Source organism: Vollenhovia emeryi, unplaced genomic scaffold, assembly GCF_000949405.1.
Source record: "Vollenhovia emeryi isolate VEMERY1.0 unplaced genomic scaffold, V.emery_V1.0 DF939120.1, whole genome shotgun sequence".
Lineage (NCBI taxonomy): Eukaryota > Metazoa > Arthropoda > Insecta > Hymenoptera > Formicidae > Vollenhovia > Vollenhovia emeryi.
The window spans coordinates 741147-754838 of record NW_011967246.1 but is presented as its reverse complement, the minus strand read 5'-3'; the positions used below and the strand labels follow the sequence as shown (position 1 = coordinate 754838).

The 13692-nt window shown below is 50.5% G+C and overlaps 1 protein-coding gene across 5 annotated transcripts in view; it reads left to right on the top strand.

The window, feature by feature from the left end:
• Positions 1-13692, top strand: part of LOC105570398 (protein groucho-1-like) — a 76541-nt gene that overhangs the window by 47863 nt on the left and 14986 nt on the right. For 4 of the 5 annotated variants that reach the window (XM_012027562.1, XM_012027563.1, XM_012027560.1 and 1 more), the window contains 3 exons: positions 1424-1561; positions 5165-5444; positions 9201-9226. In XM_012027562.1, the coding sequence (XP_011882952.1) occupies positions 1424-1561; positions 5165-5444; positions 9201-9226 (444 nt within the window). The remainder of the gene's footprint in view (positions 1-1423; positions 1562-5164; positions 5445-9200; positions 9227-13692) is intronic. The other variant, XM_012027561.1, reaches the window with a different exon arrangement.

The window sequence follows — 13692 nt, the reverse complement described above, 5'->3', positions numbered from 1 at the left end:
TACAAAATGAGATCAGCATACTTTAGGGACAACGTATGAGAACAATATCGTGCAATGAGAACTAAGATTAATAGTTTAGAAAAAAAGATTACTTCTAATAAACGCAAGTCCAGAAATCCAAGTCTAGAGGAGAAAAAGAGCGGTATGGCGCGTAGAAATAGTTGCAGGCTTTTTCGAGAGAGATCGCTGCCAGAGAGACATTTGTCAGATCGTCAGTGAAGCCATGGTGTTGTCGATGCTAGAATTCGATCCAAGATCTCGGTCTGGGCAATGTGTAGCTAATAAAATTGCTGCCTTTTCGTAAAAGTTGCAAAATGATTGGCTATAAATTTCTCGGACCGAGTGAAACTTGGAATTAAAAACGTAGATAATCGACGCTTTCAATTCCGTCTCCTATCTCATCGACACTGATGGAGTTCGCCAGCGGCTTTAGGATCCCCTTAAAAGCTGGTCTACCGCCGAAAAAGACTCCGGTGCCTGAAAGTGACACGAGGAACGTATCACCGATGTCAAGTGTGCCGGAGCAAGTCGGGCTGGAGAGAGCGAAATAACGGCACGAATGCCTGCGCCACTGTAGCAATCTTGCCTGGATTTAATTTAATTCCCGGCAGTCTCTTCCAGCCGGAGGGCGTCGTAAACACCCTCGGTCGGTTATGCCGCACCTGCATCTTCACTCGTTTCCTTCGCGAGGGCGCGTTAAGCTAGCCCTTACCTTTCTTAACGATCCGGAACAAGCCGCCCGAGGGCCTCGGGCGCAGACTACGGCGGCATGGTGTCAGATCGAACACCCTCCCGCCGTAAGACGTGGCTCTCCGAGGGGGAAATATTGGGGGCTCAACGAAATATTCTTTTTTTCCCTCTACGTTCCTTGTTTCCTTTTTGCATTTTCTCTTAATAGCTTTCTAATTGGGCAAGGGAGAGTGGTACACGATGCGATGATAAATGAGGAAAATTCATGATATCGTTCGAAATCGAATAATTTCCTGCACAGTAATTTGTAGTGATCGCGGCAATTCCCAGTGTGTATTTCGCGTATCTGACAACCCTTGTGGCCCCCCTTTGTTTTAACAGTTCAAGGGATGGCGACAAATTTTGTAAACACGCGAAGCAAAGGAAACGAAAGCCAATCTAATCATGTTTATCAATCTCGTAAACCCCTCCCCCCCGTCTCAGCGACAAACAGCTGATTGTTCGATCGATGCCGAACATTACGATCGGTTCAAGATTACCGAGATTTTGGACTAATTTAAAGTCTGCTGTTTTCGCTTTTCGTACTTGTTCCAGTAATTAATGTTTCGGTCGTAAAAGCCCTCTTTAAATGCCTGGTTCCTACCGCACTCGCGAGCATACAATAGTTTACTAATTTCGCAAACTGTTTCTTTATTTTTTTAATAAATTGTTATAATAATTTTGTTCTTTCCAGACGGAAATAGCGAAGAGGTTGAACGCCATCGTCGTACAGATCCTGCCGTTTCTCTCGCAGGAGCATCAGCAGCAAGTCGCCTCGGCGCTCGACAGAGCCAAACAAGTGACCATGACCGAGCTGAACACTATTATCGGGGTGAGTGCACGTCAATGGTATAGCTTGTTACAAAGATGGATCTTCCGTCGCCGCCACCGCCGCCGCCGCCGCGAGTACCTCGCCGCGCTCGCGACTCGATCGAATACATAGCGAACCGATTCACGTGCGTCCCAGCGTGAAGAGCATTCGCGGTGGGTGGAGAACCCCTGCGGGCACGCTACGGCTGGAAGCCGATGCACGTCCGAGGAATCCAAAAGCGGACGGGACGGATACGATCCTGGCGAATCCCGAATCCTCCTCAATATTGCTCGAGCACTCAATTTCCTCCCTATTAAGCCACCGGCTTCTCCAACCCCCGTTTCGTTCTCTTCCTCCGCTGCTCCGACCCCGTCGTCGCTCGCCCCCTCGATCCCTCGCGCCCTTATTCCTCGCCGCATCCGCTCTCGCCACCTATATAGTCCCCCTTCTGTCTCTCTCTCTCTCTCTCTCTTTCTCTCTCTTGTTCGCTCACTCACTGAATCTTATCCGGAGTCTTCCCGCCCGGTTACCCAAGCCGTCGGGGGTAGGTTATAGTGTTACGGTTCACGAGCGCGCCGACTAATCAGCATTCCAGCCACCCCTCCGTCTCCGAGCCTTCCTTCCCACACAGCCCACGGAGAAACTTCCACGGATCTGCGACGTTGTCGGGGTACGTGCGGCAAATCCTTAGCAGGATTCCGGAATGCCGCCCGTCTTAGTTTACTCTCTTCTCTTAAATCCCACCAGCTATGCCGGATGGATCGAATTGAACAAGCCCCGACGGATTCGCTGGTCGATTTCGCCGCGGCTAGATAAGCCCAGGAAACGTAATCGTTTCGCGGATTATTTCGCATCGCGATATAGATATCGCGGTAGATTAGCTTTTCTTGGAAGAACTCTCTCCCTTTCTCTCTCTCTCTCCCTTTGTTACTCGAAACCGTTGTTGCAAACCTCGCTACGAATATAGAGACGGCGAACAGGATATCAGTTGTAAAGCTTCGATATTGCGAATGATATTGGCTTACGAGTTTTCGCGATAGACACGCTCACAATTCTCCTTGTGGCGACTGCTTACTTCGGCCAAAAGACGCTTACAGAGTGTGTCAACGATACGCAATATAAGAAGGTTAACACGATCCCCTTTAGATCTCTCAGCTGTAACTTCGCGTCTAGTCGAGTCAGCAAGCAGCAACGGCAAAACTGCTGAGGACGAGCACTTTGCAACCGATGCAGGTGCCGCGAGATGGTTCGCACGAGGATTAAGACGCGGTAACTTCGTATCCGGAAGCAAGGAAGGAAGTCAAGACGCTTTAAATCGGAGAAATCTGACCCTTCTGACGGTGTAGAAAAGGAAAAGGTGGTGCCGCCTTCTGTTATATCGAGTTTGAGAGGTAGAAAATATCTCGAATATCTTGGGCGATTCTTTTTAAATTTCGTAAAACTTTTACCACCCTCGGTGCATCCTCTCTTGCCCATATTTCCTTGCTCGTTAGCGCACGGGGACTTGAAAAAAACGAAATTCACACCTCTGAACCTGAACACCCTTTGTGCAATTCGTTCGGGCCGCGGACGTCAAAGCTCGTTCCTTCCACGTTGCTGCGGCATTACGAGGAATCTCGGCACTGGGACGAGAGTGGTTTCCTGGCACTGGTAAGAGGGTAACACTCCGCATAGAAGTCGGGATCCGTGAGGATAGCAGGCTACGGGTCAGGATTATTATCGCTATCAAGAGTGGAAACTCGGGACGTTTCCTAGGGGCTTCCGACTTCCTCGAATCACCGGCGACGTTTCGCAGGAATACGGCTTCGTGGACCGTGGAGCCACGTTTTCCATCTTCCGCCTTTCTTCGCTGCCTATCTCTCTCTTTCTCCTCGCTCCTCCTCTTCCCCCTCTCGCTTTCTCTCTCTTTCTCGTTCAATCTCCATCCCTCGACACAGACGCGCGGCACGGCGCAGCACCGGCACGCTTATACACGTTCCTCTGTTTGTATGTTTTGTGGGTGGCTCTGCTCAGACAGTCGACGCTCGACGCGAGGTTATTATATCGTTAAGCCATTTAATTATCTCGGCAAACTACTCCCCGGAATATATATTCGCCCCAGCCTGCCTTAACGAGTGTACATGGTTACAGGCGGGTGTGGGTGTACTATACCTCTTGCACTCGCCGTCTGCGCGCTATCCCTCCCCCTCCTCCTCCTCCTCCTCCTCCTCCTTCTCTCTCTCTCTCTCTCTCTTTCTCGTGATTACCTACTCTCCGCCAGTCTCGCCTCCGCACCATGATCTGCGAACCGTTAAAACGGCGTTGAACAGATCCACAATTTGTCTGGCGGCTTGGTCCAACTAACGAGGAAACTACGGGCGAGATACGCTTAAGATTTCCGCGAAACTTTTCGCCGGCGCTCGTTCGTTCGCTCGTTCGCTCGATGGTAGAACGCGTAAGTCTTTCCACTTGTTTCGCAGCCTTTGATTTACCCGGGCGAGGTCGAACGCGGAGGTTACTCAAACTTGCCGGAGTTTACTCGGCAATTTGTATGCTTTGCTAATGGAAAGTTGCCTCCGTTGACTGTAACGAAGTGTATTTTCGCGTCGGCAGCGGCTGGCGGTGGCTGGCAGTAGCGGGAAGAAGAGAGAACGAGAGAGAGAGAGAGAGAGAGAGAGAGAGAGAGAGAGAGAGAGAGAGAGAGAGAGAGAGAGAGAGCCCGGGGAGAACGCGCGATCGTGACTGGAATTAAGCGGAGCGATTTTTCCAGCGAATTATCGTTGCGTTGCTTTTTGTTCGCCCCCTCGCTGTTTCCCTGTCTCCTCTCACAGAAACGAAATTGTTTGATCAATTATGACGGGTGAGAGGGAGAGGGAGAGAGAGAGGAGAGGCGCACCGTGCCGTGCTTTTAAATCCACGCGCGCTCGCTCGCGAACGCGATTTTATTTGCTTATGCATTTGTCCGCGCTGGAAACGTGAGTTCACGTTCGGCAAACAGACTCTCCTAACGAAGCTGCGGCAACGTACACACCACACCACCGTGCTAAACCGATAGCCCGTAAAATCATTTCCGAACTTCTATTGGGCTTGCCTATCTCTCTCTCTCTTTCTCTCTCTCTCTCTCTCTCTCTCTCTCTCTCTCTCTCTCTCTCCCTCCTCTCTTTCTTTCTCTCTCGGTACAGCCGTAGCGGCCACCGCGATAATATCGACGCGCTATTAAAGTTTTCCCCCATCCCACCTGTCCCGTTCAATTCCAATCTGCCGCGCTCTTAGCGATGATCGCCTCGATTCCCGTACATCGCGTTTTTTTCACATCTTTCGCGGAATAATACCCGCTCGCTTTTATCTGGTAATTACAGCGGAAATACTTGAGAGGCACCGTTACGCGCTCTCGAGCCCGTTAATTGCCTCGCCACTTATTTAATCTAATCTACGGAACTTATCGAGATCCGAGCGATATATTATATTCGTGCTGATCCGCGCGTATCTACGTGTGTACGCGCAAACACGTAATTTTTTTTCCCCCCGCGCCGATACTCGGACGGACACATCGACGTGCGGCCGATAGCGACCGATAACAATCGTTAAGCCGTGAATTGCGTAAACGTTATTATTGACACGCGGAATTTTTACCATTCCCTGTAGCAACAGAGGCCCGATTTGCCGAGACTTCTGCAACAGATGCACGCCCAGCAACTGCCACCGGGCGCGGCGATGGGACCACATCCGGGCATACCCGGACTTCCTGGGTTGGGCCCGGGCGCGGGTATACCGGTCCCCACCTCGGCGTCCGCGGCGCTTCTCGGTTTAGGCCTTCCCCCGGGAGCGACCGGCACCCCCGCGGGCGCAGCCGCGCATCCGCTGTCAATGCTGACGAAACCGGAACTTCATCGCGGTCAACCCGACGATCTCAAACCTAACGGAGGTAAGTCATGTCAAGTTTCTCCCCCCCTTTTATCTTCTCAAGCCACTTGTTTCTCCTCGAGTATCTTGAGATTTCTTCGAATATTAAATCAAGATGTTCAACACTTTGAATGCAAATCTGATCTCGGCATCCGAGTTGATAAATCTGACGTGTCATTTTTATATTTCGCTTTTTGTAATGTCCTGATAAAATTTATACCATCTCCTTAATGTTTAATAAAGTTATTCTTGGATAAACAAGACCGTCACCCGTAAATGGATGACGGAGTCTGCGGAAATTTTTTGAGCGGCACTCAAAGTGCTAAAAACATAATGCACTCAAAGTAAAAAAAAATTAAATACTAAACATTTTTATCTCTTATTCGATACACAAAATTACGGGAGAAAGCGTCTTCTGTCTCGTGATCTTCGGACGAGTTTTTTTTTTCTTTCTTTCATCAGTCACTCGACCCGTGTAAACTCGCGTCTCTCTTGACGAGCGTGTAAGGTCAGTAGTCGCGTTAATAGAAAAGATTCTGTTCGTGGAAGTCTGTCGATTCCAATGCCTCGATTGTCTCGCGCACTCAGCAGCTCGCTCGTGGATATTTCGCGCGCCAAACGATCCGTCTAACAGTCTCGTTCGCAGAACGCATCCAGCTTCGCCTTGTGTTTCGCGTAACTCGGCTACCTGCTGTTCAATCGCTTATCTTCGCCTCTGCGAGAACAGGCCCGGTAACCGATCCTCATGAGACGATACGTTGTTGTTTTGCCGCGCTCGTCGTGACTCGTAATCTCATTGATGATTCAGCGATATACGCAGCGACGATGAACGTAAACACGATTAATCCGTCGAGAGCCCCGCCGGTGTAATGGATGAAAACCGCTCGTGAGAGCGTTTTAAGAAGGGAGAGACCACTTGGGTAGTATACGGCGAAACCGCTCCAAAGTCGCTGAAATTAAGCAGAACCTTCCCGTGCTATTTTAAGTGCGGTCTGGAACGAACGAGCCGATGATGCAAACGACCGTGCTTAAACCCGAGAGAAGCTCCTGAAACTCTCGATCTTGACCTCGAGAATCCTCTCGGGTCTCCGTTCTCGTGTTCTCTCTCTCTCTCTCTCTCTCCCCCTCCCCCCCCCTCGTTTCCTCTTCTCCTCCTTCGTCTATCTTCCTCGTTGGCACGTCACGCGACTGCAAGATCTCGGTTCGCGCTCTCGGGGGCCTCACGTACCGCTGACGAAGACGCGCCGGTACTCCTTCAAACTCCTCTCTCGCCCTTATTCTCGCGCGCTTCCTAGCTTCCCGCCGATGTCTCGCTCGGCGTGTCTCGTTCTAGCCACAGCCATCTCTCTCGAGAGCACTCAGAATCTCCTCTCGACACGAGTGTACTTCCACAACCCTTCCCCTTCCCCCCCCCCTCTCCCGCGCCCGACGCCCTTACTCGCTGTCTCTATTCCCTGATGGCCTCCACTCTGACCCTGCCTATCTTTTCCCCGGACTCGCACTCAACTAACTATGTTACTCAGCCCGGGTATACAATAGCCTCCGGCCGCGCGCGCGTTGTTTCGCGTTTTCAGGCCAACGTTAGGACTCGTCGTAATCCGTCGATCTTGGTGCGACTGCCTTCGCGGAAATAGCCGTCGAGATTATCTCGAAGAAACTTATTAATGCCCGCCAATTGCTCGACAGTCGCCGATTTACGCGTACGGTAACGCGACGTATTGTTACACGTTATTCCGAATGCGTTCTTTCCGACTGTGTCCCATAACGCAGACACTTTGTCCTCCTCTTTTTCTCGGCGAAGCGTGAACACACGTTCGCTCCGCTCGAAGCAAAGAAGGCGTGAAAAAGCGCAGTCAAAAAAGGACAGATCTGCTACAGTCTACATTGTCAACGATCGCAGACACTCTTTTGAAAAGGAATTCCGCCACGAACCGAGAGACGTGTAACGGCCCAGTATTTCTGTCCTGACAACTGAAACTTCTTTCCTTCTTTCCGGAACATTGCCCTGAGCGAATTGTTTCTACCAGCGCGCGGCAGGCGCGTTCTCGTTTTGTTCTTCCCTCCGGCGGTTTTTCGCCTCCCTCCCCCCTCCCTAAAACGACTCTATCCTCGGACATATCCGCCGCAATATCTGCCACCGGCTGGCTGTGTGACGCCGCGATTCCTTTTTACTCACTCCGCAACGAGCTGCAGTCTTTATGCTCGATTAGAAACCAATGTCGGCCCTGCTGGCGTTGATAATAGCATCGATCCTCGCTCGATTTACTCAAGTTTACCCCCGCGTCGCTCCTCGAGAGTACAAGTGGTGCGATTTTAATGCGAAGCGGATTTTCGTTGAATAACTCGAATACTCGATAACGAGCCACTCTTTATCCGATAATTTCCTGAGTAATGGGCGAGCTTGTCCTCGGCACTTTTAGTAAGCCCGTCCCAAGACGGGAGGGGAGGAGATGCGAGCACGCGAGTCCTTAAAACGTCTCTCGGAAACACTCGACGAGCTCTTCGCGCTTTAGTAGAAAATTATGCGCGCTCTTCCGCGTCCGTTTACGAGCGCGCGCGCGCGCACCGGAGTAGTCGAGTGAGGGAGGAGAAAAGAGTTTCCTGGCCGGATAGGAGGAAGGATAAAAGGGGGATGACGGGCATTAGCGAGCTCTATACCCGGCGCGTGGAGAAGGAGGATACCTTTCGCTCCTTCTATCTCCCGAAACCGTTCCGCTTTTGCACGCGTCTGCTCGATAACGACGTGAACGTGTATCCAGGATTTTAACCCCTGAAACGACCCGACTCTCCGCATTTTACGTCGGCTACCAGGTACTGGGTGGTAGCGCGGAAAAATACGAGAAAGCTCTCCCGGCCCAATAAGGCCTCTCCCTCCCCGACTATCGCCCCGCGTTATTTTAACGGACTACAGAGACTATAATAATAAAATCACTCGTTCGCCGCGATGTAGATGGCCGATGATACTCGGCGGAACATTCGAACGGAAGCTCCAAATGGGAGGGGATTTAAGGTTTCATCGAGCGACGAAAATACGCGTTTTATCGTTGCAACTTATTACCGGAGGGGGAGAAAACGCCACCGTCTCGATATCGCGCGCGGTATCGGAGCGCCGTCTCTCGCGGCACATCGCGTCAATAAAAATATTTTATTTCCGCGGTGGTTAATGCCGCGAGAGAGAAAAGAGAGGCAATTTATGACGGTCCCGGTGCACCGGGAACATAAACGGCTCGTGTAATTCTTACTCGGCGGTAGGACGGGTAGCGGTAGGAAAAAGATATCGTTAAGATATTTCCTACGAGACCAAAGTGTACCAACCCGGCGTGGGTGCGCGGGGCAAAGGGGCGGGAGGAGAGGCTGGGGAAATCGAGCGAGGGCAAACTATGAACTCGGCTTCTCGAGGACAAAGCTTTTCCGTCTGGATTTTCTCCGCTCCCTGTTCCAGCCAGCTTTTCTTTTTCCCCGATCTCGCCCAACCCCCGCCGCCGTCTCGGAAATCCTTGAGAAGTTGAGCTAGTCTCGCGCGCACCTCCTTCTTTCCCTTTTATCTGCTTCTTCCCGCGGAAAAGATTCCGTCGACATACCACCGACTCTATTCCCTTCGACGCTGTAATAATAATGAAAAACATTCATGGCCGTCCGCGCCGTCGGGGAATAGATCAGTCGGCGGTGATTTCGGGAACGTGGATTATCACGGGAGCGAGAAAAGTCGCTTGCGCATTTTAATGACATGGCGAATATTCACGGGTAATTCACACGACATTTTTATTCTTTGTTACAGGTCTCAATCCGGCCGAGGAGAGGCATGTGAGTATCACGTTCGAATACCTATAGTAATTTCTCATTATTCGTCGCGAACGAGGGGGCGACCGGCGTATCGCTGGTACCCCCCGTCGGGGCGCGTAAAATTTCACCTCATAAAGGGGATTAGATCGCCGCTTACGCGCAATGTATTATTGGACGATGGCGGAGGTGGAGGAATACGAGAGTGAAAGAGGGAATTAGCGCGATACGCGATAGCGCGGAGAAAAAGGAAAAGAGGGGTGGAGGGATAGAGAGAAGCGGGCAGGACGGGAGGTGGAGATGGTGACGAAGGAGGAGGAAGCGCGGAATGGACGTAAAAGCCTGAACACCGGAACACAGGGCCGTAAAAAGCTCGTCGTCAAAAGCACTCCCTTCCGCTTTCATCGACCACTCGGTACTCGCTTTCTCTCTCTCCCTCCCTCGCTCGTTCTCTCGCTTTCGCTCTCGGCCCCTCTATTCCTCCGCGTTTCTCTTCTTCTTCGATAACATAAAGCGTCCGCTGGTTGCGGCGCGCGCGTTTATTAAAAGCGCTCCGGAGAGGAAAAAAGCCTCGAGAGCGCTCGAGGGCACCGCCGTTCGCGCTCTCCGCCTCTCAGGTCTCTCGAGTGTCCTGCGAGATCGGTCCCGCCGATCGATCGATCGCTCGGCAAAAGGCTCGCGCGAGAAAGGAGAATCGATCAGCCGCGGTCGGAACTCCCATTCCGCCCCCTGCCCTTTTTCCTTTTTTTTTTCGTTCCAGGATGAATATCGATGTGCGCAGTTAGCTCGGGCGTCGATTAAACGGTCCCGCGCGTCGTAACAGCGTTCCCGCATTAACCGATGCGATGCGGCGAAACGAATGGGCGATTAAGGTTTCACACTCGTTGAAAAATTCGCGAACCACTTGGCGAATCGAGAAAAACACAGTTTGATATTTGATTTCGCGAATATTTTCGCGCCCGGGCGGGCGATGATTTTTTGGTTATTAATCCTCTTTCGGCCGCGGTGAAATTTACTGCGCGAGAGAGACCAGGAGGACGGGAGCGAGATAGAAAGAAAGGGAGCGGAGCGGACCGCCGCGAGTTGTAACTCGTTCGATTCGATGGCGATGGCGCCCGCGGCACGCTGCCAGCCCGATAATTAGTGCCCGTTTAATATGCACAATTATTACGGATTGATAATCGGGGCTGCGCGTCCATTACATCGGTATGGAGATAGATGGTAATAGGTTGCTATCGATATTAGCTCTCCTCTTTCGCCCTCTACGTATCCCTCCCTCTCATCCGCATCGCTTCCTCCCCTACGGCTCTTCCCTGCGAATTCTCTTCCGTTTATCTCCCCTCCCCCCCCTCCCCCCGGGGATCCCACCAACCAAGTGCCTTCCACAGTTTCAAACTGCGACCCTGAGGCCTGTGAAATTGAAATATGAATGCTAATGGGGTTACTCACCCCGGCGTCATATATTACTGATTGCTGGAAAGGTGAGTCTCCTTTTATTTTTTCCACCGCCTTCCGCGCCTCCGTTCATCCCAAGACCACCTTCCACGCCGCGCTTCACGTCACTCTCTTCTCCCTGCTCCTAACGCATTAATAGTTAACAACGATGATGAATTTTAAAAAGCAATTACGCGTACTCACCATTTCGAAATTCGCCGCCTCTCTTATTCCGTCAAGACGTTTCACCGCATATATACCGTATTGATCGAGGGGTCCGATCGTGGCGCGAAGGCGTCTATCGCCTTCTTTTTAACGGAAGGAAGTTCCGAGCCATCGAACAAATTGACGCCGTACTTACCGAGTTCCGAGGAGCGAAGAATTACGTTCCCATCGATCCGCTTTCTCGCGTCACTTTGAATTTATACGTCCTCTCCGCAGCGCAGCGTGGGGCAGGCTGCACGATAAAACTTCTATTCCGCTCGGCGGGTCGTTACCCAACTACATTTTCATGTTCCTTCTCGCACCTCCGCCCACCCTTCCTCACCTCCCCGTGCAATCCGATCTCGTGATTGGATCGCCGAGAAAGAACGGAGCTCGCGGAACAGGGGCGCACCATCGCGGAGGCTAAGACGGGAAGGAGAAAAAAAAATCGAGAGGGAAAGGGAGGGAATGAATACAGGCGAGGGGCGAGGGGCAGCGGGAGGAAGGGAGTCTCGAACCGAAAACCGATGACAGCCGGAGAGAATGTGAGTCGTTATTATTCGCGCACCAGTAAAGTCCTCTCCTTTCATTCCTGGGAGCTTTACCTTTCGCATCCCACTTCATCCCTCTCTCCCTCCCTCTTTCGCACGCGCGCGCGCGCGCGCGCGTGACACCTCTCCGTTTTCAGGATTTTTCACGACCCGGGAAATATTTCCTCTATGCGTTGCGGAACACCTCGGAGCTTCTCGAGGATGCGGGAAAGAAGCCAACCATGCCTATAGCCTCGACGTTGACGTCGCCCGTTGCTCGGAAAAGAGGAAAAGACGACGAAAGACCGAGCTACTCCGCGCGAGCTACTCGACAATCATCTCCCGTCGTCGCTCCCAGCGTGGAGGCGTTGACTCATAACGAATTCATAAAACACCGTGACACGGTTGCCCCCCGTGGCGTAAAGAGGCGCGATGGACGGCGGCAGAATATTTATTTATTGCTATTGCTTCGCACAGACGGACGAAAACGACGGGCATTTTCAGCTATTACCCGGCGTGCCCCTCTCGAAGGGGGACATGCCGGGGCGAGCTTAATTGAATCGCGCGATGCTTACGCATCGTTTCGAATAGCTCGCGGTAAATTGTCGCGGAAGCTGGCGGGTCTCGATGGTGACGACGAGAGGATACTCGTGGAGACCGTTAATGTTGATTCACCCCGCTGTAATGTGGACGCATTTTCGCGAAAATTGCCCGCGACTGTAAAGCCAGATATATAAATTGTTATACCCGCGGTTCTTTTTCGCGCACGCTCCTCTCGCTCCGCTCGCGCCCGTGCTCGCGGATATAAATGAATTATATCTCTCCATTTTCAACACGAAATATTTAACAAACAGCCGCAAGAACGCGGACGCGGTGACGTGAATATTTCATCATAATTCGACGACACCGTTCGCGACCAATTGCCTGGCTCAGCTTTTCGTGTTTCCGTCAATACTCTGGGGGAGAAAAAAAGACAGCAACCCATTTTGGGGCCCACAATTTGTTATCGAATTATTTGGATTGTGCGGAACTCTACACTGATAAAAAGAATATCATAATCCAAAAAATATTACTATACTCAAGAAAATTATTCGTTAGGTGGCCCCTAATAGCTTATTAACTTAAATTTAAAAACAGTAAACAAATTAAAACATGCATTGCTTTAATTTAAGTATTTATTAAATATGAAAGAATAGATAATTTTAAATTAAAAATTTTATTTTAATTCTATAAAATGTTTACTAAGATGTAATTTTCACAGCGAAGAAAATTAAATTTCTTATTTAACAAAAACAATTATTTCATTTAATAAATAGTATTCTATATCTCATGAAATCTTTATTTGAATGTAGAAAATATAATGATTTAAATTAATTTACTTAATATAATACATAGATTCGCTTGAAATTTGATATTTTTCTTTAAAGTCAGTGCCTGTGAAACTTATCTTTGCGTTACTGAATATCGACGGAACTAATTGAGAGAATTGATCAGTATTACTTTAAAGTCTTGGATATGGATAGAATAGCTAATTGCGATTTTTAGTTACGCGGGGTAAAATTCCTAAAAGATTAGAGTTACGAGCAATCCAAATAATTTGCTAATTGTGGGTCCCAAAATGGGTCGCTGTCTTTTTTTTCCCCAGAGTAAGGGCGATGTATTTGTTTATTTTTTTGTGGGATGCTGCCTGTCGTCACCCTGCAGCTCAATATTAGTGGCAGTGGTTTCTTCGCAGAGTTAAACATTGGCGCGGACGTGCAGCAACACATACGACATTATTCGCCACTTATTTCAGAACGATGATACGGTTTGTTGCCGAATGTTAATTGCAATGGAATATCGTTCGAGAGGGGGGAAAAAAATCGCCCCGGATCTCGTAGCCCGGAGGCTGGCATCGCAACCGCATCGGCGATCCTGATATCGTGAAAACAGGAACGATTTTAAACGTTTAATCGAAATCGATTCCGTTATTTACTGTGTGTATAAGCCCTCGCGCCATCGCGATGTTGTGGTGGCAGGTACACGTTCGGCTGTTCCGAGAGTTGAAAATCGGCTCCGAATCGAGACGCCGCGATATCGATTGTTCGTCCCTCCCTCGGCCCCTCGTACGCCTCCTCGCTTTTTCCTTGGTTCAGCCATTTTCCGGCAGTTCGTTCTCCATTGGTCGCGGAGCTCGCGGTCGCGTTACTCTTTTTCCAACTTTTACGCCATCCTCTCGCCTCTCCCTCTCGCCGCTCGGCCTCTTCCATCCTATCATCCCCTACCCGCCTTTTTAATCCCATCACAGAGTCGAGCGCGCACCAACGAGGCTGTCGCCGGAGG